This window comes from Silurus aristotelis, assembly GCF_946808225.1.
Source record: "Silurus aristotelis genome assembly, chromosome: 28".
Taxonomy (NCBI): domain Eukaryota; kingdom Metazoa; phylum Chordata; class Actinopteri; order Siluriformes; family Siluridae; genus Silurus; species Silurus aristotelis.
Genome location: NC_139601.1, coordinates 12,730,458 through 12,758,249, shown reverse-complemented (window position 1 = coordinate 12,758,249; position 27,792 = coordinate 12,730,458). Strand labels below are relative to the sequence as shown.

The following is a 27,792-nucleotide window of genomic DNA, read 5'->3' as shown; positions in this document are numbered from 1 at the left end:
CCTTTTACTGAACTTTGGGAGGTGAAACTCATACATTAGCCACAGCAGATTAAACAGTGCATCTAGAATTTAGTTAGTAATGTGATTTATTATTATTATAGACAAACACCAGGGGGACACCAATAACCTCCTATATGATTGTTACCATAGCAATTAACCAAACAAAAGAGGTTGATAACCGTGTGTGACGTCACCAGACACATATTGAACATCATTCCCATTGTATGACTGCATGTTTCCAACTTTTCCGCTAAGAAAGTAATAGTAAGCGTTCAGAATACGACGTCATTTCCTCGTGCAGACGTATTCAACCACATAATAATACACTTCTGGATACGGTACATCAGGTAAAAGATTAATGCGGTTTATTTTTTCCTTAATGTCTGATTTTAGGGGTATTTCCGGTAATTCCACGTTATGATCTATATATTAGCTTTTATAAATCTCTTACGTGTTCTGTTTTTAGCTGAACTTTAAAAAAAAAAGTCATTTTGTTTTCATAGCTTTAAAAATGGCGCCACCGGAAATGCGCCCTACAATCAATCAATCAATCAGCCAATCAATAAAAAGGTTATATTTAGATATATTTACAGTTGTCAATAGATAATCCACACCAGGGCAGTATAACTGTGCGCCCGTGCGTGCGCGTGCGTGTTCATGCGTGTTCGTGCTCGCGCGTGCGCGTGCGCGTGCTCGCTCATACGGCTTCGGGGCGGATCTTTGCCGGATAATGCATGTCCCCCTCTCCGCCTGTGCTCAGTGACAGATGCGGGGGTGATTTATATCGGGAAGAGTGTAATCCCGTGCGCGCGCGCGTTTGTGTGTGTATGTGTGTGTGTATGTGTGTGTGTGACGGGTTTTGCGCAGAGCGGAATGGCTGTAATGGAGAAACCGGCGGCCAGGAAGCTGCTGCTGGACGATACGGTCTCACTGACGGCGGTAATCGAAGCGAGTCAGAATTTACAGTCTCACACGGTAAGAGGAAAACACAACCTGACAACCATCATTGTGATAGTATAATCATAATATGAATATTATATAGAGAACCGTACAGAGCGACCACTGATCCCCCCCCCCCCCACACACACACACACACACACACACACACACACACACTCTGTTCTACATGCGTACACACCACTTACTTCTCTACTATGCGGTTTGGAGCAAAGCCATATGCATGCTTTATTAATCCAGCGCTACACAACCTTTTATAAAACATAAATTAAGATCCATGTTTACATATCAGACCTTGGCGATGAGGGAACGAATACATATTTCCAATATCAATAGTAATGTCAGTTATGCTAGCTGTCATAGTGATGCTTTAGCTAGATCATGTGAGTGTCATGGCTACCTCGCATATTAATGTGTTCAGCAAGCTAGCACATAAACATTGCTTTCCACTCAAATGAACTCCATTACTAAAGTCCATATTGAAACAGCCCAAATCTACACGATAATACGTTTTATTAAGGTTTAAAGCTAACCAAAACGAGCTCGAGCTGCTTAGCTTGTTTAGTTAGCAAGCGTGTGATGTTAATACCAGGTATACTAGCAACAAGTTGTCTTGTTGTCTTGCAAGCTGGAGAAAGGAGAAGTGTGTAACCTTTTGCAGCGGTTTGTGTAACTTTTTTGTTGGTGGTGGTGGTGAACATGGCTGAAGCTTGTTTGGATGTTGTGTGGATAGATGACATATTTACATGTTTAGCCTGCTGGAGCATTTGGTTGACTAGGAAGCTGATGTAAATAATTTGCCACGGTGTTGCTCAACAACTTAGCAAACTTCGCTTTGTGTTTTTTTTTTTATATTTGTATTTCCTTTTTCATGACCTTTACACATCACAACACAATGTGCTTTATTTCCGGTAAGCTGAGTCTTTCTTTTGCTGGGGGTCCTACATGATGCAATGCTATTGCTCTAGTGAATGTACTGTGCATAAAAACAAAAACAAAAACATGTACTAACAACAGTTTCATATCAGTCAACATTTGATTAAAACTCTGTTTATTCTTCAGGGGACAAAATGTCACAGTGTTAAGAAAATAAACAAAACTCTGGTTCTCCGATGTGGTTTTGTAGTTTATTAGTGTAGGGGGGGGGGAATCCATGCGAAATGAATCAAGCCTCTACACACACAACTCCCGATGAAAGAAGCTCCTGCCACATTAGAGCCTGTTAAAGCTGGACTTTGACCTTTAGTTCATCCCGTTTTCCCTCCAGCATGACTGTGCAAATGCGTCACAATCCCAAATAAACCAGTTTTGCTACAAGAGAAGGGTTACAGACAGATTTGGCAAAAGTGTTTCCCTTTTTGCCTAATGTAGTTGATCAGATAGATCAGGGACTGAAGTTTGCTTTACTTTGTTTTAAACGTTTTATCCTACCTATTCTTATTTCAGTTACCTGCCATACTCAGGGATTCTGTAGTTACATGTCATATCCAGACATGCTGTAGTTACATGTCATAACTGATCATTCTGTCATACCCAGTCATGCTGTAGTTAAATGTCATACCCAGTCATGCTGTAGTTAAATGTCATACCCAGTCATGCTGTCGTTAAATGTCATACCCAGTCATGCTGTCGTTAGATGTCATACCCAGTCATGCTGTCGTTAGATGTCATACCCAGTCATGCTGTCGTTAGATGTCATACCCAGTCATGCTGTCGTTAGATGTCATACCCAGTCATGCTGTCGTTAGATGTCATACCCAGTCATGCTGTCGTTAGATGTCATACCCAGTCATGCTGTCGTTAGATGTCATACCCAGTCATGCTGTCGTTAGATGTCATACCCAGTCATGCTGTCGTTAGATGTCATACCCAGTCATGCTGTCGTTAGATGTCATACCCAGTCATGCTGTCGTTAGATGTCATACCCAGTCATGCTGTCGTTAGATGTCATACCCAGTCATGCTGTCGTTAGATGTCATACCCAGTCATGCTGTCGTTAGATGTCATACCCAGTCATGCTGTCGTTAGATGTCATACCCAGTCATGCTGTCGTTAGATGTCATACCCAGTCATGCTGTCGTTAGATGTCATACCCAGTCATGCTGTCGTTAGATGTCATACCCAGTCATGCTGTCGTTAGATGTCATACCCAGTCATGCTGTCGTTAGATGTCATACCCAGTCATGCTGTCGTTAGATGTCATACCCAGTCATGCTGTCGTTAAATGTCATACCCAGTCATGCTGTCGTTAAATGTCATACCCAGTCATGTTGTCGTTAAATGTCATACCCAGTCATGCTGTCGTTAAATGTCATACCCAGTCATGCTGTCGTTAAATGTCATACCCAGTCATGTTGTCGTTAAATGTCATACCCAGTCATGCTGTCGTTAAATGTCATACTGTAGTTAAATTTCATGCTGTTATATACTAAGTCCTGCAGTATTTACATGTCATCACCAATCATGCTGTATTTCCATGTCATACTCAATCATACTGTAGTTACATGTCATACCCAGTCATGCTGCAGTGGAACTATGTTAATATCTCCATTACTTCCAGCTTTCCATCAGAGTTCAGCTTTCGAATAATAACACAACTGCCTCGACAACATTACAGTATTAGTATAGTTTATGAGTAAAAAGTTAAACACCAAGGGTATGTTGTTACAGGAAAAGAATCCATAACTAGGTGGGGTGATATAATCCAACACAAAACAAATGTACTTCCACCACCCCAAAATAAAGAATTCCCTTTAACAGCACATCAGGAAGTATTGGATTCCTAATGCACCACAGAAATGCAGCAGTGCAAACAAACACTGTACTTCTTTCATTTGTTTATAATTATGACTCATGTTGTGTAAAATCCACCAGACAAGTTAGTTCCTGTTATTACCAATTAATAGCAGCTATAAATGGGGATGGGGTTCATTCCCACTCCATCGTGCCTTTTTGTTATCTCCCAAAGTTAATCATACACAAAAAAGGGACTGTAATATAGCTGCAGAAGTGCACGGTTTCTCAAAATCTGTAAAAAGCAGTGACACTGGAAACTAGTTGAATAACTTGTAAGTAAATATATCTCTATAGAAATCATCACCATTTTAATGATTTATACATTTACTAACAGGAAGTTTTTTTTTTAAGCTAGTTTTTAAGCTACTTTATGTGGAGAGTCCATAAAGAAGCATGCAGTAATATAAACAGTAACATTATATCTGCAGGGCTAAACTGAAACAGTAAATGTCAAACATTGAACATGTTTGGGGATTTCATTGGAATTTTTTTATTTTTAATTTTTTCCTCAAGCCAGATGATAACTGCATCATATGCAAATCTTCTTCTTCTTCTTTCGGCTGCTCCCATTAGGGGTTGCCACAGCGGATCATTCGTCTCCATACCACCCTGTCCTCTATATCTGCCTAGACGCCTTCCTCCTCTCCTTCAAATAACTCATTAAATTATTAATCTTTTGCAGACATACATCACTGCTTGTGCAAAGTCATTACCATTCATACATATTAATATGTATGTGTGTGTGTGTGTGTGTGTGTGTGTGTGTGTGTGTGTGTGTGTGTGTGTGTGTGTGTGTGTGTTTTGGTTGTTTCTTTTGGTTATTATTATTATTTAATTTTGCTCTTTTTTTTTCACCAGGAATACATCATCCGTGTACAGAGGGGTGTCTCTACAGAAAACAGCTGGACGGTAAGTGTCGAGTTCTTCTTGTTTGAGTCCTGGAGGTCTTGGGGGTCACTAGCAATTGAAAACATGTGAGCTCTGTGCCACGAATGCATATTATTCTGACTGACACACACACACACACACACACACACACACACACACACACACACACACACACACACACACACACACACAGATCCTACATGTGAACACAAACTTAAAGTACGCTGCCATCATACCTGAGACGATTGCTATAAAAGAGAATATTTAGGAAGATCTTGATGAGTAGCTCACCATTAGGGCCCTCATGGAGTTCAAATCTTTAAATTGGCTTTACTACAGTTAGTTTGTCTCAGGCAGCAGAACTCAAAATAAAAGAATGTATGACTTATTTGGCTTTTTTTCAACGTGCTGTTGAATTCTCTCATCTGGCTGGTTAAAACGTGTTCATTCTTTTTTTTTATTTAATTTTTTTTATATTACAGCAATAATAGAATAGAAATATAGTGCCAGCTGTACATCAGGTTTATATTAATGTGTAGTACTTGAGTATACTTCTATAGTAAGAACCTATAGGCGAACACTCTACTTAGTAAATTAAGACTTGTAGTAAACAGATTTTTCGAAAATCTGCTGATGTTTTGCAAAGTTTATAGTTACAGTGGATATTTTCGTAACGGTGTGTTTATGGAAGGCATTTGGAGTCTCAGCACTTAACTTTGAAACAGGTAAAGGTGTTCCATTATCCCTGTCTAATTACCTTGGAGAGAAAGTGAGACTATGACTGTTCATAGAGTGTCTCACAAAAGTGAGTACACCCCTCTCATTTCAGCGACCATTCTAGTATAATCTTCTAAAGGGACAATACTATAGAAATGAAATGGATGTATTTTAGTGTAGTCAATGTGCAGCTTGTACAGCAGTACAGATTTACTGTCCTTTACAAAGAACTCTACAGCCATTATTGTCTAAATAACTGGCAACAACGGTGAAACATGTCAAATCTGTGTCTAAAGTGTCAGTGTTTTTTGTGTGAGCACCATTGTTATCTAGCACTACCTTATTCCTTATTCCAGAGCTGCACAGGGACCCTCTGTGTGACATCTTGGATCTGCTGGATGTTAGACATAGGTGCTTCTTCTCCTTCTGCTTGAGGATGCCCCACTGCTTAATAGGGTTCAGGTCTGAAAGCATACTAGGCCACTCTATTACCTTCAGCTTCCTCAGCAAGGCAGTAGTCATCTTGGTGTTTGGGGGTGTTCTTATGCTGGACATCTGCCATTCAGCCCAGTCTCTAAATGGAGGGAGGGCATCATGTTCTGCTTCAGAATGTCACAGTAAATGTTGCAATCCATGTTTCCCTCAGTGAACCAAAGCTCTCCAGTACCAGCAGCACTCATGCAGCCCCAGACCATGATGCTACCACCACCATGCTTGACTGTAGGCCAGACACAATTTTTTTTGTTTCTCCTTACCAGGGAGTCACGACACATACTGGACATTATCTGAGACAAACAAGTTTATCTTATTCTCATCAGACCACAGGACATGGTTCCAGCAAACTGTTTGCTGGCTTTGTTTTAAACCAGAGTCAGAAGAAGCTTCTTTTTGGGGTGACGGCCATGCAAACTGACTTGTTGCAGTGTGTTTGGTCTAAGCACAGACATCTGTTTTTGCAACCTCAAAAAGCAATGCTGGCAGCACTTTTTTTTTTAAGCCACCCTCTGTACCTTACGCACAGCATGAAGACTTCTTTGATGGACCTTTGCGAGGCCTGTTCCGAGTGGAACCCGTCTGGGAAAACCAAATTCAAATTCTTAAATCCTCAGAGAGTCTTTGCCATGTGGTGCCATATTGAACATCCAGTGGCCAGTATGAGAGAATTGTACTAAAAGCACCAAATTCTAACTGCTCTAATACAAGCAGACAAAAACATGAACATGATGAATGGGAAATGTGGCTTTGTATGGTTAAGCGATGTACAGCTGTTATCTACAATAAGCTTGTAATTTTGAGTTATTTTTAGAGGACAGTAAATCTGTCCTCTTGTTCCTTGTTCCTTGTTCCTGCTATACAAGCTGTATATTGACTACACTAATATAGTCAGCAGAAAAACAGGTAAATATTCTAAATGTGCGAGTGAAAATGTGTGTTTTTATTTATTGTTTTATTTAATGCAGCTGTACCTTGGGGGAAAATGTTTAACATTAATGCATATGTTTTTTGATTTTTTTCAAATATTATAAAAAAAAAAAAAAAAAAAACCTTTATAGTTTTACAAATACACATTGCAGCCTTATGACTAATCTGTGGCCAGTTTTCTTGATAACCAAACAAGTGGATTCATGAAACCATTTATTATATCGCAATCGCAATATTGACCACAATAATCGCAACATGACATTTAAAAAATTTTAATTGCCACATTCCTGCAGAACAAGAAATATAAAACTCTTGCAGGTACTGCAAAATAATCCAGTAAAGTAAACCTTGAGGCAATGACATCCCACTGCCCCGTCCTCCAACAGTTTTTCTAGTCATTTTACATTTCTTTCTTAAGCAAAAGCAGTTCTAGCAGAAGACTGATGATAAATGCAGACCAAATTAAGCAGCTTAACTAGGCTTTGTTCCTTGTTTTGACCATTTTGGTATGTTCTGGAAAATCCATTAATAATCATCTTATGTGTCTAAAAGAGCAAATTAAGCCCATAATCAGGTCTCAGCCCTGGTCCTGGACTGCCCCCTTATATTAACCTAATAGGCTGTTTTGCCTGCTCCAACATGTCTGATTCTACAGTTGATTCATCAAAGTGATTAAAAGACCTTATTGTAATGCGGTTCGATTCAGTTTTGCGCTGAATACATGAAGAAAGCTTGGAAAAGTTTTCATTTTGCAAACTGCACGTCTGCATCATTCGAAACCTGCTATAGAAATGCTGTATTGTTCATAAGTTAGATCGATTTGCTTGTGTATGGGTGTGTTGCATCTGAGAAAAACCAAAACTATAAAACATACGAGTACCTTCACACCAGTGTTCCGAAAAACGGAGAATTCCAGGGTTATGAATTTGCTTTTTTTGATACTTGCAGGTAATCAGACGATACAGTGACTTTGACATGCTCAACAATAGTCTCCTGGTGAGTAAAAACATGTTTTTAGCATGAAATTCCTGACACTTTGCCCACAAAGTTGAAAGCAGGAGAAAATGAATGTTTCAGCATATTTTGCTAACACTCCACAAACACGTTTCCTGTTCCCTCCCGGAAAAGCCACTTTCCAGTGAAAGTTATTATAGGCATCGTTTTTCTGTCTTTTCTCTTACTCAGCCATTACACATTTTTTGCCACAGATCTCTGGCCTGAACCTGCCACTTCCTCCTAAGAAGTTAATCGGGAACATGGACCGCGAATTCATTGCAGAGCGGCAAAAAGGTCTACAGGCCTATCTGAACTTCCTCACGCAGCACCACATCCTCTCGAGCTGTGAGATTGTTAAAAAGTTCCTCGACACCAACAATTATTCGGCAAACTACACAGGTATGTATGTGTGCGTGTGTACGTGTATGTGTGGGTGGAGAGTTTAGGGACAAATTGCACATGATGCAGAACAGTCCTTCAACAAAGATTTATTATCGAAGGACACGGCTTTTTTGAACTTCCACGAACTGAATGTGTGCCATGTTAATTCCAATGTGGTAATTTGGTATAATGTAAAGAATAAAAGCCGTGATGAGGACCTGAAGACCCCACCCCATTTACTGAGACTGACAGGCACAAATACCACCCCCACCACTAAGATTGACCTGCACCATTAAAAACAGGAAATAGAGATGCACAGTACCTCTAATAACATTTATCTCCATTTATATAAATGTTATGGTACGTATTTGCTTCCATTAACGTTAAACTTTGTTAATCAGTCTATTAATTAAATAATAGATCACCTGTAATATTCTTTCACTCATTTATTCTCTCTCTCTCATTCTTTCTGGCTCTCAAAACACACAGACCGTCATGTCATGTGACTCCTGAATTACAGGGAACATCCACCATTATTTATGAGCTGTTACCATAGAAACAATAAGGTATTACACGGAGCAGCTTGATGCATTGTTTACAGGTGTTACAGTCAGTGGTGGACGAAGTATGCAAACCATGTACTTGAGTTAAAGTAGAGAAAATATGACTCCAGTAAAAGTAACGTATTTTCCGGACTATAAGCCGCTACTTTTTTCCCACGCTTTGAACCCCGCGGCTTAAACAACGAAGCGGCTAATTTATGGATTTTCCTGGGGTTTTCCCGGTTTCACAAACTTCAAAGCCAAAAAACTGAACCCCATAACATTGGACCAATGAAATTGCCGAACGGGTTCGGTTAACCAATGAAACTCTTAATATTAAATCAGATGCGCTCCCACTGAATCGGGCCGCACCACATCATAAATATGGATGAGGTTCCTCTGACATTTGACCTGCCGCTCACTCACTAACTCCAGTTGCAACAGAAATCATATAAGCACAGACAGGTTTCCAAAACTCGTGCTTTTTTATTTTTCTTGGCAACAGCGTTACTGTTAGTCAAAGAAACTTAGAAATGAGCATCAGAAAATAATAAGGTCATATTCCTCGGTCTTGCACACATGCAGTAATACCTGAAAAAGTGACGGCAGGCTATTCCCAAAATGCTGCTCTGCTCTTAAAGGAGCCACAACATATTTCACCCGTTACACCATGTAACAAACACTGTCTTTCATTAAAGCATGTGTAAAGTTCATTAGTTTCAGTGTAGACAGCTGCGGCTTATAGACAGGTGAGGCTTATTTATGTTCAAAATAAAAATCTTTGTCAAATTCAGTGGGTGCGGCTTATATATGGGTGCGCTTAATAGTCCGGAAATTACAGTAAAACTTTTACTTGAGTAAAAGTACAAACGTATTCGCCTTCAAATGTACTTAAGTATCCTAAGTGCTATAATTATTATGGCTAAAATGTTCCTATTATTATTTTTGTCACAAGACTCTTTGCTCAATTAACTTTGTTTATGTGAAAAGACTTTAATGTGACTCTCAGTACACTGATCTATTAATAGAATGATATTAATGAGTCAAACACTGGTTGATATCTATTACAATTATCATGAGCCCAAAACCTTATTTTCAACTACTTTAAAAAAAATCACTCAAATATGGCCACAGGTGTTGTGGCAAGTCAGAGTCAGGAGTTTCTTACTTCATTTATTCCTCTCTAAATGTTCTGCTTGCAGCGGAACTGATGCTGAACTGTACGTTTGTGATAAGTCAAATATTTGACTTTGAAATGTGGTGAAGTTAAAGTAAAAGTCTCCCCAAACGAAAATACTTAAGTACACAAAGAAGAAAATGCTAATTAAGTACAATGATGAATTACATTTACTTTGTTACTGGCCACCGCTGTTTACAGCTGGCACTATGCCGTTTTTTTTTGGGGTTTTTTTTTAATGAAAATAGTGCATATATTCTGACCAATTAGAGTTGAGTTGTTCAGCCACACTGTAGTATAAATAGTGTATGATCTAACCATCCTTTCTGATCTTCTTTCAGAAATCGCCTTACAGCAAGTGTCCATGTACTTCAGATCGGACCTCATATGGGAAGTGGTTGAGCCCTTAAAAGACATGGGTAAGTCAGATCATCTTAACTATTAATGCTGACACTGTAGGAAACAGGAAAATCCTAGCTAAAAAAAAATCCATGTTCATGGAGATCAGGAGGCGTTGATAAGCAGAATTGAGCTGCATTTCCAGTAAGACAGCTTTCGAGGGGTTTGTTTTGGCTTTGTTTCTGCGGTTGTAAAAAAAGAAAGAAAGAAAATAGCTTTGTTTAAAGCCTTTAAATGTTTTGTTTCAATACCACAAATTTTCATACACATTTCTGAGCACTTTTTTTAAAAAAGAGGTTGCACTTGGCACATTCAGGCCACGGCACCAGAACGCTGAGGGTGAGCTGGCATATAAATGAGCACTTTTCTTTTACTATTGCAGAAGAATATTCAGCATATTGGGCTGTGCTGTGGATTTCTTCCTTCTGCAAATGAATATTATTGCCATTTTCAATGCAGATGGATGCAAAGTACACTGTATGGACCAAATGACTTGCTTTTTGAACACCCCATCCCACATTTGCAGTTATAATAACCTCTCCTCTTCAAGAGAGATGTTCTATTAGATATTGGAGTGTGCTTGTGGAGATTTGTGCTCGTTCAGCCACAAGGGCATTAGTAAAATCACGCAATGATGTACAGCGAAGAAGCCTAGGGTGCAGCAGGCCATTCAAGATCCTTCCACTCCAACCCATGTAAATCATATCTTCATGGAGCTGGCTTTGTGCAGTCAAGCTGGAACAGGTTTGGGTCTCCTAGATTCAGTAAAGGAAAACTTGAATGCTACTGCATCAAAAAGACATCCTGTACAATTCTGTGCCTTCAGCTTTGGGGCAACAGGAAGAACTACATAGTGTATGGTTGGAAAAGTCAGGTGTCCCAAGACTTTTAGTATGTAGTGCAGCTATCAAAGCAAAGTGTAAAAGAGTAAAACATCACCACTGGCTGCTTCTAATACGTGTACCTTTATTATGCTATTTGTGATCCCGTTGTATATTTTTTATCTTATCTTTGTGTTTTGTTATCCAGCCTGTTAAAAATATAGGGAAATGTCATATAGTGTTAACATATTCGCTAAAATGGAAAAAACAAAACAAATAAACAAACAAATTCAAAGAGACGCCTCGTATGGTTCCTTCATACCCTTCAAAACCCCAGTATAATTCCCTCTCACAATCCAGTGTTTGATTTGTTTATTTTCACAATCGCTCGCATTTTCTCTTTTGCTTTAAATGCTTTAAATCTTCTATTATATTATCCCCCATATCGTCTTGGAACTTTTCTTTTTGTCCACAAGTGACCCAGCGTTCCACAAGTCATTACCAACTAAACTTTGTTCAAGGTGATCAATTCAATTTGAGACCTGGAGCAACTGATTAAAAACACACTGAAGAGATTATAAGTATAAACCTGAGTTGGAACCTAATCTGGAACCATTATTTCATTGATTTGAAAAACGAAGACAAGGCAAGCGTATATTTGCTGACATTTGAGAAGTGGTTCACAGTTTTGAAGCAAAAGAGTGGAACTTGAGCCGCTTCAGCGACGCCTTGTATTTTTTATTCCATATCAACGTATTCTTTTTATTTCTATTTTCAATATTGTGACTTTTCAATGATCTGAAGTATACATTGTCGTGTATATGTGTATTTGAAGGTCTAAATAGCTGTTCTTGGCTGGCCTACATGCATTAAATATTTCTTAAAATATAAGTCTTAATGTGAATTATTGTGGTTGTGCAAAAAGTCAAATGATAAAAACCTTTAAGTGAATTGGTCTTGCTTTGAGCTTAAAACACCACTGACAATTGACCGTGTTATTGCATCATAAAGTGTCAGAGCCAATCATGGGCAACATGTCAAACAGGGGAAAAAGCAGGATGATGAATATGGGGTTGGATGTATTTCTAATTAGCATATCATTGAACTCCGGCTTCATGGTGGCTCTTATTCATGATATTGTTTGAGCATGAATTTGTCTGTTGTGCTTGATCATTATAGACCAAATTGAGAAACCATTAAAAGTAACAAACTGGTGCACTTTTTTGGCAGGATGGAGATTGCGAAAGCGGTACTTCTTGGTTAAAAACAAGGAGCAGCCCAAGGAGCGACAAGTATTGAGTTGGGTGAGTTTCGTTTTTAACTAGATTGTAAAAAAAAAAAAAAAAAAAACACATGCATAAACACTCACTCTTCTTATTCATCATCTCAGATCCATGAATATGTGTACAAATCACTTTGTTCATCTAAACTGACCAAATACTCTGCAGCTCCCACATAGAAATGAAACCCGTATTACACATTTTTTTTCTGATGTACTGTTTCTCCCTCTAAAATTCAGGTCGATTTCGGTCCTGATAAGTTCTTATCAGATAAAGATCTGCAGTCCATGATGAAGCTGATTCCATCCCTGTCTGTAAGTTCTCAAGTTTAAGTCAAGTATCCCACTGATACTGAACTAAAACATTCGTTTGATTCCTGTGAATGAATCCGGAGCTTCCCACAGATGTGTGCAGCCAGTGAACCGTTAGACACTGATAGTTTCAGTTTGGCCTCTTGCGCAATGGATTTCCGGAATGTACAAGATTGCGTAGGCATGTGGACATAGTCAAGTCTCCGGTTTTGTGACTGGTTTGTGAAAAGCCAAACTCATCATAATAGCAGTGTGGTAAATTCCTTTGGGATTAGGGGATTGACGCACAACTCATTCTACGATTTTGGTGTACCAAGCGGCATAGTTTTATTTTATTTTTATTTTTTTTACTGGAATTACAATTGGGTGAATTACTGAGCTAGAATTTGGTAATGTTTGTGTAAGGTTTACCCTCACTAATCACAAGGCTGCTGTGACGTCTCCCTTCGACCTGTTTTTTTTTTTTTTTCTTTTCCATCTGGCCCATTTATAGACTAAAGGTTACTAGAAAAGTGAGTGTTGCTATTATGATGATTTCACTTCTCCATTATTGTTCGGCTTGAAAGGTGTATTGGGGTAGAGCGATGCCATAGCATACTTATTAGAACATTAAACTATGCTCGGAAAGAAAACGAGTCTGATCTGCGAATTGAGTTTTGCCGTTTTAAATTCGAAATGACGTCATTTTGAATTATATTGGCACAGTATTGTTCAATTCTCTAGAAGGTATTCATATTGATTTTTTACAACTGCAGCTCGAACTATGAATGCAGTGCTGGGAGTAATTCAGATAACAGGTTTATATTAATGCACACATACTACTACATTTATCATTTTATAGTAATAAATGATTTACATATGATCTTAAGACTTAGATATGAGCCTTCAGTGTCAGTGCTGTAGGTTTTTTCACCTTGGCTCTTCAGGACAGATTATGTTGTACATTTTTATTTTCTTAGTAACATGAAACCGTAACCATAACATAAACCGCTTTAAAAAGAGAATTGAGGCTGGCGAGAGAACAAATAGGCTAGAATGTGTTTCAACAGGAACTCCTTCATGTTCCACAACATTAAATGCCACTATAATCGAATAAATCTTCTGACATCATTCATTAATGGATAAAATACAGTTCGCATAAAGAGGAACAAAACATTTCAGGATAAATTGTAACTGGAAAATGAATCATTATGGGGTGGTAACGGTCCTCATCTGTTCATCATACTCTGCCATGTTTTATTCTTCAATAGTACATTAAGATTTAATGAGACTTTAATGTTTCGTGGTCATCCGTAGCATCATTTAGAACATTCACCATTTTTCACTGCTGAAAGGTTTATTGCTTTAGAGCTGATTTTATAAAAAAAAAAACCAGATACTATCGTTGTAGCTATATATATTCCACCATTATCTTTCTCCTAAAAATGTTCTGGATGAGCGTATACTTATTATTGCGACAATTCATTCGTCTCTCCGCAGTTTTCAGTCCATTTGGTCATGTGCCCGAATGAGTATGTAATACCTTTTTTCTGCCGACAGAGAGAATGATTTAAGGACATTTTTATTTCAGTGTGCACTTTTGAGCAATACAGACTTCATTTTCAGAATCAGTTTTGTAACAGTTCTCTTTTGCTGTCTCAAAGAGGCAGAAAGAGGCGTGGTATCAGTCTTAGTAAGGAAAGCATGGACTCTCTGCATCTCAGTCTTGATAAACCTTCTATACCTTTCAGTGAAGAAGGCATGGAGAATGTGGCCTTTCATTGGCAGTTTCAGTGAAGGACGCATGGTCTGTGTAAGGCCGTGGCACTTTTGTCGGTTTATATCAGCTAAGGAAATATAGCCTTGGTGGAAGAAGGCAAGGAATCTCTCATTCACAGGGATGATTTTAAGGCCTCTTTTTCTCTGAATCTGTAGTAACAATGTGGCCTCTGTCAATCTCACTGAAGCAGATGTAGCCTCTGCTGATCTCAGTGAAGGAGGTGTGGTCTCTGCTGATCTCAGTGAAGGAGGTGTGGTCTCTGCTGATCTCAGTGAAGGAGGTGTGGTCTCTGCTGATCTCAGTGAAGGAGGTGTGGTCTCTGCTGATCTCAGTGAAGGAGGTGTGGTCTCTGCTGATCTCTGTGAAGGAGGTGTGGTATCTGTTGATCTCAGTGAAGGAGGTGTGGTCTCTGCTGACTGATCTTAGTGAAGGAGGTGTGGTCTCTGCTGACTGATCTTAGTGAAGGAGGTGTGGTCTCTGCTGAATGATCTCAGTGAAGGAGGTGTGGTCTCTGCTGAATGATCTCAGTGAAGGAGGTGTGGTCTCTGCTGAATGATCTCAGTGAAGGAGGTGTGGTCTCTGCTGATCTCAGTGAAGGAGGTGTGGTCTCTGCTGATCTCAGTGAAGGAGGTGTGGTCTCTGCTGATCTCTATGAAGGAGGGGTGGTCTCTGCTGATCTCAGTGAAGGAGATGTGGTCTCTGCTGATCTCAGTGAAGGAGATGTGGTCTCTGCTGATCTCAGTAAAGGAGGTGTAGTCTCTGCTGATCTCAGTGAAGCAGGTGTGGTCTCTGCTGATCTCAGTGAAGGAGGTGTGGTCTCTGCTGATCTCAGTGAGAAGGTGTGGTCTCTGCTGATCTCAGTGAAGGAGGTGTGGTCTCTGCTGATCTTAGTGAAGAAGGTGTGGTCTCTGCTGATCTCAGTGAAGGAGGTGTGGTTTCTGCTGTTCTCAAGAAAAGAGGTGTGGTATCTGTTGTCCCTGTGAAGGATGTGTGGTCTCTGCTGATCTCAGTGAAGGAGGTGTGGTCTCTGCTGATCTCAAGAAAAGAGGTGTGGTCTCTGCTGATTTAAATGAAGGAGGTGTGGTCTCTGCTGATCTCAGTGAAAGAGGTGTGGTCTCTGTGCAGGTCAGTCCCAGTGAAGCAGGTGTGGCTTATGCCATATTATGAGTAAAAATTAGTGTGGTCTCTTCCAGTTTCAGTGAAGGAGGCATGGCCTCAGTGCCTGTACTTTGTCACATCTTTAACTCAATAATGATATTGACTCCTTTCAGTAAGAGTATACAACCGTATAATTCACCCTATTTTACGTAGTATTAGTAAACATCAAGTAATAAGCTAATAGGCTGTGTGTAATTAATGCTCTTGCTGTCTTTTTGGATTTGCAGCACCCATACATCTGTCCAGTCACCTATGGTTCTACAATCGAGTCCTCAGCAGTAGTAATCAAAATATTTAATGAAAAAGGCACACTTAGGGATTATATTTGCAAGGTATGTATCATTAGAATGGATCTAAAATGGATTTATTGTTATCAGGATGTTTTCAAGCTCCTGTTGGTTTCTTTGTTTCTAAGCTTTAATTACTATTTAATGTCTCATGTGCTGATATTTTAGGTAAAGCCAAAAGAAGCATTCCTGAAGAAGTACTGCAACCCCAAAAAGATCCAGGGTCTGGAGCTCCTGCAGATCAGGATGTATGGGAGGCAGATTCTGGAGGTTTGGACTGATGGAATTTTTGCCTCATAATTTAATCAAAGGGTCTGTAAAAAGGGATTTACAGTCTAAATTAAATAGTGGAACAGTCGTAGTAACAGTAAAATCTTAATAGATCTATCATGCCTGTGGTAGGTCTCAGTAAATCGTGTGGTTGTGTCTTCATATAGTACATAAGCTAGATACATTTGCTAACAAGCTAACTTAATGTTAAGCGTGCTGGTTCAGGCATAGACCATTATCTTAGTTATTAAAAAAATGTCCAGCTCATTCTGACAAATTCGACAGCTACACTTGGCAAAATTAGCAGAGCAAAAATTGCATGATCACTGTTGCCCCATCATTCCTGCTTATTAGTACAGGGGAATCTTTTAACTTACTGACAAAGATGCATTGGTTGTGGGTTTTTTTTTTTTTGGTATTCCCCTTCTTTCAACCATGAGTTCTGTGACACCTGTTTGTTGTGAAACCTGCACGGATTTCTACCCATCACGTCATATTTGAATCACATGCCAGATATGGTCTTAAACTTAATGGCTTATTTGGTTTGGAAACTTTTTTACATCTGAGGAGATAAGGTATCATTTGAGAATGTGGAATTTTTGGGAAACTGGAACTGTTAATAGTCTAAATATGTATACCACAGGCCAACCACAAGCCAAGAGATACGATAACACTGCAACTGGGTTACATTAACAATAAAAAGCATTACTTATAGGCTAACCAAATGTGCTGTGGGTGCATCTTTTCACACAGCAAGTTAGATCAGATTAAAATTAAAAACAGTTGGAATTTGGCAAATATTAGTTTTCTTTGTGCATCATTTATTAGATATTTTTTTGTTTTAAGATATCTTCTGTCCTTTACAAGAATATTTTACTTCAGTATCTTAATAATGCAACTTTCGTTAGATCCCAAATAAATGAAGTCATGATTTTGAGATGATCGGACGTAATACCAGTAACAAGAAAGGGTCATTTGTAATTGCCTGAGTGAGAACAATCCTGTTTGTTCATTTCTGTCATTCCTGTAATTCACTGTAAGTCTTTCTTGGTATATTTTCCCTCTTGTTTGATTGTCTTCTCTTCTCCGTCTTGATGTAGGCTCTGAAATTCCTCCATGATAAAGGTTTTCCTTACGGGCATCTCCATGCTTCGAATGTTCTAATTGAAGAAAGCACATGCAAACTGCTGGACATTGAAAACTCCATCCTGGGACTTCCGTCTTACTACCGGCCTTACGTCACCCAGTTCAGGAAAATTAACGTAAGAACTTGCATGCAGTTACACAAACAAAACTAATTTTTGTCGTCATCAGTGTTGTATTTTTGTGAATTCTTGTTTGGGGTTTTTATGGGGGTTTTTTTTGAGTGAAATTCTTTTATATAAATACATTTAAATGTATTGGTCCAAAAATCTTTTGTACAGTGTTTTGCTGCTATTTTTTTCCAAATGTATTAAGGCAGGTATCTTAAAGTAATTTTCTTTACTGAAAACTAAACCCATTTACTGCATTAATAGCCATATTACATCAAAATACAAATGCGGTGTGTTAAAAAAAATTTGTGGTCATTCAGCCTTAAGGGTGTTAGTAAAGTCAGGTGCTGATGTAGGTTGAGGAGACCTGGGGTGCAGTCAACATTCCAGTGCATACCAAATGTGTTCAGTAGGGTTCAGGTCAGAGCTCTATTGTAGGCCATTCAAGGTTCTTTACTGCAACCCAGATAAACCATATGCATGGAGCTCTCTTTGTGCACAGAAGCACTGTCCAATGCTAGAACAGGTTGGATCTCATAGTTCCTCCTAGGGTCTCCTATATTAAATAATAAGAATAAAACTAAGAATTACTCTATTGTCCATGACAAGAAAACCAGTTCTGTTTTGTCATCAACATATTATGGTTTGGAAACATGAAACCGGTGAGGCAAGTGCTTAGGGGGGGGGTGGGGTTGGGGGCTTGCTTAATAGATGTGAGTAGTTTTTCAACAAATACAGTTCACTCAGGCACATGATTTTCTTTTGCGATCACTATATTTAGTACTGGCTTCACCTTTTAGCGCCTCTCACTTGCAATCTATAGTCACTTCATAAAAGTGTCGCTAATTGGCTTCCCAATTAGCACAGTTGCCTAATGTTTTATCTCGTAAAAAAAAAATTATTGCTACACTTTGTTAATAGAAACAAAGATTTGAAGTTTTGATACTGAAGTTTTTTACTTCCTGTTTCTAACCGGTACATTTGTGTTTATTATGCAGACCACAGAGAGCATTGACGTCTTCTCATTTGGTCACTTGTTGTATGAAATGACCTATGGCCGGCCTCCTGATGTTGTTCCTGTGGATCAGTATCCTTCTGTGCCCTACACTTTAGTCGGTCAGTTAGGAAAAAAAGATTTTCTGTGATTAAGTCAATATCTACATGTGTGCTGTAAGTCTGGTGATGACCTCCCTGTATTTCTCTCAGTTTCTGTCCTGCAGTCCATCCTGTCCACTGAGGCATGTAAAACAGGGATGCCCACAGTTTCTCAACTCTTACAGACACCGTAAGCAGAAATCCAGTGTATTGCGACTGTTGTGTACTGGTCAATGGAAAATGACTGACTGTGATTTATTTATTTTTTGCCCTCACAGACTCTTCAGTGATGTGCTTCTATACAACACAGAAAAAGCTCAGTTTAAGGTATTTGTACTTTTAATATGCAGAATATAGTTTATAATTTTCTACCACATCTTGCTTCATTTGTCCAATCTGATTAGTCAAAAATTGTTTATGCAAGAAAAATGCAAGGACTTAAAGCCTTTATTTAAAAAATAGACATTACAGAACAATGAAATTCTTTTCATCACATATCCCAGCTGATTAGGATGTTTGGGTCGTTGCTTAGGGTCAGCCATGAGACGGCACCCCTGGAGCAGAAAGGGTTAAATGCCTTGCTCAAGGGTCCAACTGAGCCCCAGTGCAGGGGCTTGAGAACCCGACCTTCCAAACAATATCTCAGTGCTCGGGTTTGAACCTCTGATCTATGAATTAGAAACCCAGTTCTGGGCCCTGAACCTGTTGAGCCACTACTGCCCCAGTTTTGTGTGGCGGATGTTCTACATGAACTTACGCTTTGAATAAACAGATTTGTGGAGGGAGTCTACATTCTCAGCACTTTGTCACAGTGTGTACATTTATTTTTTTAAAGCAGAGAAGTCTTTAGAACGGAGTACTTTGTAATTTGTGAGTACTTTGAAATTGTCCCCTGAATATTTTACATTGTTAAATATAACAATAAATGGTTCAAATGAACAATTCTTGGAAGTGGAGGAACAAACATTGATTATTTTTCTAGTATAGCACTTCCTGTTGTGTTTTAGTCCTTCAATTTAAACAGATTTATTCACTTTGATCTGCTACCTTGTGGCTACCCTGATTTATTCGGTTAAACCTATAGTATGTGCACTTGAAATTGTCATTGAGTTTGTCTGTATTTTTTTGTACACCAGAGGCTCTGATAGTAGAATGATTTACCACACATGTAAATTTACACCGATCATGCATAACATTATAACCACCTGCCTATTATTGCGTTGGCCCAAAACAGTCCAGACCCATTAATCATTGATAGCATTAACTTCTTCAGCAGTTTGAGCTACAGTAGCTCGTATGTCGGATTGGACCACATGGGCCAGCCTTCGCTCCCCACCTGCATCAATGAGCCTCGGCCGCCCAGTGGCTTAGCTGCTGGATCTACATAAAAGCTTAATCATAATTACATTATCATTGTACATTATAAATGTGTAATGTTTTTCGATCCTAAAATATAGATCACCTCCAAATTGAAAGAAGCCTTAAAGTTGTCCAAAGAGTGCTTGGAAAAGCGTCTCCAAGAGGAACAGAGAGCGGTTAGTGCATGATGACCTTTTTAATTTAGTACGATGTACAAAACACATAATTCCACATAACTGATTGCTGGATCGGATTAGTGCTAACTAGAGCATTGGTGCTGGTTGTTTTCTCTGTGCAGGTTCAGCAGCACAGGAGGTTGACACGGGCACAGTCCCATCATGGCTCAGAGGAGGAGAAAAGGAAGAGAAAGATCCTTGCCAGAAAGGTACACACATTCAAACAGCTACCAGAACAAGTTAAATGATATTTGGGAAATTTTGTACACTAGTGTTTTTTCTGCCCTCAGAAATCCAGACAGAGTGCTTATGAAAATGAGGAGGACTTTTCCATCAAATACAACAACAACTCTGGTAAGGCAGTTAGTCTTTTTGTTTATAATTGACTTAATTTAACATCACATTAACATTCCCACAGTTAAATTTGATGTAACAGTATATAGCCTCATATACCCACTTACATTGAAACAGGTGGTCATTTTAATGGGATCATTAGCATTATAAACTAGGTAGGAAAGACAAGTCATATTCTGGCTACAGATAAAAAAAAAAAAAAAACTAAGAACCATTTATGAATTTGTTTACTGATTTTTACAGATTAGAAAGTAAAAAAAACACTTTTCTCTAATGTGAGTTATGCACTTTTACAGCAAAAAAAATCTCTTGTTTAACATCATTTATGATAATGAGAGAAATGGTAAATGCAGATTTAGAATTTAGACAGTGAGCGTACGCATTAAACAGTTCTGGGTTTTTTTCCCGGAGTGACGAATCAAAACGTGTTGAATAGACACTCCATTCTCAACAAAAGTGTGTGATTGGTTATACAGGAAAATGTTTAAATCGACAAAAAAAAACATCTGCATTAATACTAGCTCTGAAATAAAACACTTTTTATTAATTTAATATGATACTTAAATCCTGAAAATGGTAATAGAGCTATCTTCATTGTTCAGTGATTTATTTCCCCCCGGTCCCCGTTAATTTCCAACCCCTGTGCTAACCAACATTAGCAATGTCACGCAGTGATGCAACGCAACAGTACAACAATCATTTCGTCTAAAGATATAAGTATTAACTTACACTGCATATTTAAGCTTTCTTGCACTTGAAATCAAAGTTGTCACTTAAATATGGCCAGGGGTTTGATTCATAAGAATTCAGCGGCACTGCTGGGGTTTCTGGGCCCCCTGTCTAATTAGCATTTTTGGCCCCAAGGCCCCATCCCCCAACAGTCATTATCAATAAGCATAACAAGTATTTCATATTCAGTAAGAGACAATCAAGAACCAAATGTGAACAATTTATTAAATGAACTGAACTGGTGCATACTGTACACAGTAAAGCAATTGACACTATTGTATAGTCTCTTATACACAGACAACTGAAACTGTGTTTGGATTATTATAATCAGAGTAATAATTAGATAATAAGTGAATAATAAATAATAGGTTTTACGCAAAAGCAGCTTCAGAAAGAAATCGGGATCATTGAATCAGTGATTTAAACCCGAGAACCAAATCAGTTCTATTCGTGAATAATTCAGGATGGTTTCATCATCGTGTTTCTCCAAATCGAACAATTCACTACAACAATCTAAATATCGTTAATGCAAACAATTATTTTCGCAGTGTAACTTTTGATTAATTCCATACAGAAAGCTGTTCCAAGGCTTTTCTAAACCTTTATACATCACTAGTTTTATTGCCACTTGGTAATAGATTTTTTTTTTTTTTTTTTTTTTTTTTTTTTTTTTTTACTTCGGGGCTGATAAAATTTCTATTTTCTGTTCTACTTCGCTCTGGACAAGGATGTTTTCTAAATTCCGCAAATGTAAATGTTCATACGGGCTTCAGAAACATAACACGAAACAGGGAATATGAATCAGGGAATATAAATCAAATTTTTGGAAAAAATTCGCTGAATTTAGCTCTCTCCTCTATTTCTCTATTTTTCTCATCCCATTTGACGTCATTCTTGTGTTTTGCATCTACCCAAATGCGCGATGAGCCTGAATTACTGAGGCGGTCTGTGAAGCGCAGTAGTTTCCGCTTGCGCAATTTTTCCATTTTTATTTATTGTAATCCCCCTCTGTGCCGCGGTTCAAATCTCGCACAGAACAGAACAGGGTGGGCTTTATTTTAATAGAAGATAAAAAAAAATTGCATACACTTCCAGAACACAGAAACGCAATTTGTACAGCAATTCCAAGGTACACTTTGGTCATTTGTGTTACTTCACCTCCAAACGGAACATGACCTACCAACATAAGCCAGTTCCTGTGTGTTCTTCTATAAAAAAAAAAAAATTGAAATAATAATTCTTGCAAGAATCTTAGTAAATGAAAAAGCATGTTTCCTGAATGGGAATGTCAGCCAGACCAAATGTTTTACCTGTGCATGTCGGTTTTCCAGGTTCAGGAGCGAGTTCTCCACCTACTTGTCCTTCTTCTCCCACTCCTCCACCTGCTCCAGGTATTAACAACTTTATAAATCCTTATCTTGCTGCACATACACACTTCATACTCACTGTTTGTTGGTAAGAGACAAAATCGAAGTCGTCTTGTATTAAAAGCAACTCATGTAGTTACACACCTGGACACAAATCTCCAAATTATAAGACGCCTGTCATTTCAGAGATCCCAGGTTCATCGATCCGGTTTGGTGTATAGCGCTATAGTTCAAAGCTATTTTGTTACCTGATCCAAAAACCTGTTGGAGAAATTCTCTGTATTGTTATTTAGGCTTTTATATGACGATGTTTATTTACATTAATATTGCCGTAAATCTTTCTAAAATCTGAAAATGGCGTACTTCAAATATCTGATTTGTTCGTCACAGCGCCTACTAGAGGGAGCGTAGAATACGGAAATTACAAATTGTGCGTTTTCTTCCAAATCCAAACTCTTCAAGTTCACTGAAATGATATTTGTTCAGGAAATAATTTTTCTCGTTCATCCTAGCAGAACTAACGTAGACTCTTTTCAAACCCGCCATGCACATCAAATGTGTTGTGTTCATACTTCTTGTGTGCAAATAAGGAGTAACATGTATCTGCCTCTTTTTTTCCCTCCTGTGCTGTCTTCAAAGTAGAGCATGCACCATATTGAACATGTTTGGGGTAAAGTAATCCAGTACTAAATTATTTTTGTTGTAAAGTTGCAATGTGTCCTTCATCAGTAGGAAGTAAAAAGAAAAACGGCATTAAAATAATGGTCGCTATCTCCTGTATCTCTGTTATCACCTGTAATGGTGTTTATCCAACTTATTATTATTATTATTATTTAATTTCTATTACAAAAATGGATTCATTCTGCGATTCTGTGATGAAAGCCGACCTACTGAGAAGGGTTACTGCAACTTTAAGACATCACAATCTGCAATGGCCTGCTCATCTGTCCTTTCCAAATGTTTATTTATATAACAAAGTCGGGTCTTGAAGATTTTTGGTATAAGTGGGATTTAACTCCACAGCATGTGTTGGGGGTTTTTGGGTGGAAAGTCACGGCTTGGGGCATTTTCCAATATTTAATGTATTTTACCGGTGTGGTTTAATAAAGTTTAAAGGAAATCGTAATCGGGGAATCGGCTAATATGTGCCTTAAGTGTTTAAGTCGTAGGTTCGACGGCGCAAGTCTGTAAATCTGGACAAAGAGCACTGTTACAGGTTGCATGCCAGGTACTTTGTACCCACATTTGGCACTCAGTAGTGCTTTGCTCACTTCATGCAAAAGAATAATCCCACGGCAGTGAACACTTTGTGACGAAGGTTTCACTGCCGCTGCTTGAATGTAAGCCCATATGGTAAGTGCATCAGTCTGCTTAGCTTTAGTTGTGGCATGCAGCTGTGTTCAGTCTTATTGTATCTGTTACAACAAATGCTCCCTGCATTCACACTAGTGAGCAACAAAGCAAGCAGTAGCTCTTAGCCTTGGCTGTTATTCTGGGAAATGGACCACCAGTCTGAGAAGTTCAACATTGCGGTTCTCAGGCTCTGCATTTACGAAATATTCTATCGTTGCATCTTTGCCTTGGGCTTTAAAACTCCGACACAAGGTGTGCAACAATAGGTAACAACAATAGGTGTGATTGCTAGCAGAAAAAATAGACAAGCAAAAACGAAAAAATATATAATCTTGAAGTAATCCGACTTCTAATAGTATCTATTATAGCTAACAGTTGAAATCATAGAAAGATTACACATTAGTATAACTGTTATAAAATTGCAGCCAGCAGTGCCTGCCTGGCCTTCTCTGCATTAGCGTGGCAAGATTTTTAGCTAGGGGGACCAATAGCAAAACACTATACACTGTATTGTCAAAAGTATGTGGACATCTGTCATTGACATTGTGTAACTTTTGCCACGGAAATGAAAACGCACAATTGTCTAGACTGGCTTTTTACGTAGTTTTGCGTGGTTTAGGGGTTACGTTCACTGAAACGAAGAAGCCTAAATAGGGTGCAGCTAGAGATAGCAAAAGTACACACATCGTTCACTCAAGTAGAAGTACAGATGCTCATATTTTAAAAGACGCTGGTAAAAGTTGAAGTACTGACTACACTTTTTCACTCAAGTTAAAGTAGTTTGGGCTCTGACATGTACTTAAGTAAAAAAGTAGCCATTACTACTAAATGTTTTAGTGTCACACTGGTAACTGGACCTCACATCATTTTGTTATCTAATGAATGTATCTAGGCTGAACAACCACCATATACAAAACAAGCAGAGATAATATAAGATAAGATATACCTGTATTCGTCCAACAGTGGGGACATTTCTCTGTTACAGCAGCAAAGAAAAAATAAATGCAAATATCTAAAAGAATAGACACATACTATAGTATACAGAATGTACACAACACAGTGTATAAATACAAATAAGGAAAATAAGAGACCACTAGTAATTAGTTACGCACGTATTGCAGGTAATATTGCACACAGGTGGAATTGCACGTATTGCAGGTAATATGTTGATCAGGTGATCAAGAATGTCGCTGTTCTCAGTCATTTTTACATCGCTGCCTCCCTCCTTCTCATCCACGTTACCCCAATACTTCTTGTTGCCTTCTGCCGTGCTTGTTGTAGCTTTGTAGGCATGATAGCCAGGAAATGATACACCAGTGGTAGGTTGAAAACGGCGCACGACAAGAACAAATATTGCTCATGTCACCAAATAGATTGAAACTAAATTAACGAGCCTGGTTTCAAAATGCAAGAAGTAGAAAGTACAGATATTTGTAAAAGTAAAAAGATGTCCGAAAAATTAATAGTGAACTAAAGTAATCTTTATAAAATCTCCTTAAGTACAGTAACATGTTCGTACTTCATTACTTCCAACGTTGCTGCATTGATTGCTGATGTTCATGTGGAAAAATCTAAATGAACCTACTTGGCCAACATCAGTGCAGAAGCCCACAAATGTTGTCCTGGCTGAATGGACAAATCCTCATAGCCAAAGAATAAAATATAGCAGACAGCCTTCAGAAATGAGTGACGGATTAGCAGCAAAGTAAGGACTCGTTTTATATTAATGCCGGCGGTTTGAAAAGGGATGTTCAACAAGTCGTTTTGGCTGTGATGCTGAGAGGTCCACATACATTTGATGATATAATGTAGATTTCTACAGCAAAGCAATCGCAGTGTTGTCTTGCCCATATGCTTGAAGTCAATGTGCTGAATATTTGCTTCACTTTAAATCTGTGTGCACTCTGAAACAAGACCTTCCTATATTTGGCTGCAATCATCAAAAAATCTCTGGAGTGGCTTCTTGTAATGCTCAGCCTCTACCATAAAGGCTTTGATGGAGTTTTTCTGATATGGTAGTTTCTCCCATTTTTCCTGAGATATTACTGTACACACATTACTGCAGCCATTAGGTTCCTGGTTACCTCTAAGAACATGGCCCCTTTTAGACCAGTTACAGTTTGTAATTCCATTGCACCCACTGTGCACTATTCAAAACTTTAGAAATTGTTCTGTACCCTTGCTCAGATCACAATTAATTTGATTACAGAGAACTCGAGGTAAACCGTTTTTTCTTTTTATTTTATGGCTTGGGCTTTTTTTGGTCTACATGCACAGTGAGTTGATAGTGAAAGCAAACAGGATGCGTCTGAGTTCAATTTGAAATGCCTTAGCCAAGGGTCTAAATACATAGATAAACAAGTTCTGTTTAAATGCAATATGTGCTAAAAACTAATGGGTCTGGTCCTTTTTTTTTTTTTGAAGTCCATAGCAATTAGCAACTGAACAGACAAGCAAGGTACACTGTGTAACTTGCATAATAAACTAGGTACGGATTTTTAAATAATAAATAATGTGTCATTCTTATTGCATAAAAGCATGTCAAAGCTTCTCTGTGTGGGTTTTTTTTTAAGTCACTATCACGAAGTGTATGACTATGCAATATCTCTGATTCCCAGCACGCCATGTACTGAGAGCCATGCTGATGTCTCTGTTCTCTTTAAAACTCGCAAGGTCACAAAACAATCCAAAATGAATGGAAATGATCGTATTCCCAACAAGTATTTCAACATGTATTTGGTTCTTGTGTTGGCCCACACAATAATCAGGTTTTTCTGATAGCAAAATATATATGCATTTGTACATCTTATTATACCTTTAAAACTTAAGGAAGGAGATGTCTGTAGTTAAACAATGAAAAATGTAAAGGAATCAATAGTTTATGGGGTTAAAGCAACAAAACAGATCTATCCTATAATATATTTTCAACAAAAGTAACAGCAATTATAAATATAACAGAAGTCAAAATATTAGAATTATAATTCCTTAAATGAACTATAAGCTGGATCAATCGAGACCCCATGCGTTAACAGTAGCACTTAGGACAACTACAGGAGGCAAACTTGGGCCAGTATAAACAGCTTGTTGCTTTCTGATGTGAACGCAGTTTTATGTGGTTTACTTGTCCGTACCTGGCCACACTAACTTTTGCTATTTGGTCATTGCAGGTAATCAGCCAGTGACCCTCCCACCACCTCCACCACCACCTCCACCATCTTTAGGGATGGAGTCCAACCCTCCGACCCTCCATCCTCCTTCCGTTAATGACAAGAGCCGAAGTGTCCTCCTGAGCTCCATTCAGACCTTCAGCAAAGGCTGTCTGAAAAAAGCGGATACCAATGATCGCAGCAATCCGCACATCTGAGCAGCATTTTTATTATGGTCCTTGGTTGTTATCGTGTGCAATGTGTCCTCGAGCTTGTTATCCGAGGCTTTTTGGATCTGATCTGATCTTTAGGAGTGGAGAGATGTTTTAAAACTGGACTGCTGGGAGGAAACTATTTTTTTCAAATATTTTACTTCCAAATAAACTGCAGATCAGCCATGGTAAGGCAAACATGTAGGGTATCTGTGCTGCTATACAGGATATGACCTTGGACACTGCATTTCATCTGTCAGGTTTATGAATTGGACTTGCATATTTGTGGTAAACAATCACACCGACCCTACAGTGATGTTTGTGCTCCCATGAAACTGCAGCACATTCATCATTGATCATGTATTTCCAAGAAGCTTAGACAAATTTGGTTTGTGATTCAAATAGATTTTTTTTTTTTTATGGGTTTTACCTAAAATATTGAGTTTGTTTCGTCTTTTTTAATCAGTTGCTTTATATTATATTGCGTTAAAACCACGTCACGTCAGAATTACAGTAGATGAACTTGGAGACACAAAAATACAAACAAAAATATTGAACTCGACTGTTAAATGGAAAAAATAAATAAA

The 27,792-nt window shown here is 38.5% G+C and overlaps 1 protein-coding gene across 4 annotated transcripts; it reads left to right on the top strand.

Annotated features, from left to right (window-relative positions):
- Positions 1-642: 642 nt before the first annotated feature.
- Positions 643-27,792, top strand: pxk (PX domain containing serine/threonine kinase). 4 transcript variants are annotated; one of them, XM_083534486.1, is made up of 19 exons: positions 643-975; positions 4,612-4,662; positions 7,729-7,776; positions 7,989-8,175; positions 10,218-10,295; positions 12,327-12,400; positions 12,616-12,690; positions 15,832-15,936; positions 16,060-16,161; positions 17,262-17,423; positions 18,413-18,530; positions 18,621-18,699; positions 18,788-18,836; positions 19,967-20,044; positions 20,167-20,253; positions 20,335-20,398; positions 22,459-22,518; positions 23,137-23,164; positions 27,015-27,792. In XM_083534486.1, exons 1-18 carry the CDS (start codon positions 658-660, stop codon positions 23,151-23,153), a joined length of 1,752 nt encoding a protein of 583 aa, XP_083390612.1. In that variant the 5' UTR covers positions 643-657; the 3' UTR covers positions 23,154-23,164; positions 27,015-27,792. The 4 variants fall into 4 exon arrangements, with proteins under 4 accessions (XP_083390612.1, XP_083390611.1, XP_083390610.1 ...); XM_083534485.1 differs by having other exon boundaries at positions 23,134-23,164; XM_083534487.1 differs by lacking the exon at positions 23,137-23,164 and having other exon boundaries at positions 679-975.

Bases quoted from the DNA above. Each gene is read 5' to 3' on its own strand.
- pxk (XM_083534484.1), top strand. From the start codon at position 658: ATGCGTGTTCGTGCTCGCGCGTGCGCGTGCGCGTGCTCGCTCATACGG. The intron at 15,937-16,059 runs GTATGTATCATT...CTGATATTTTAG, and splicing joins TTAGGGATTATATTTGCAAG to GTAAAGCCAAAAGAAGCATT. The intron at 20,399-22,458 runs GTAAGGCAGTTA...TCGGTTTTCCAG, and splicing joins CAAATACAACAACAACTCTG to GTTCAGGAGCGAGTTCTCCA.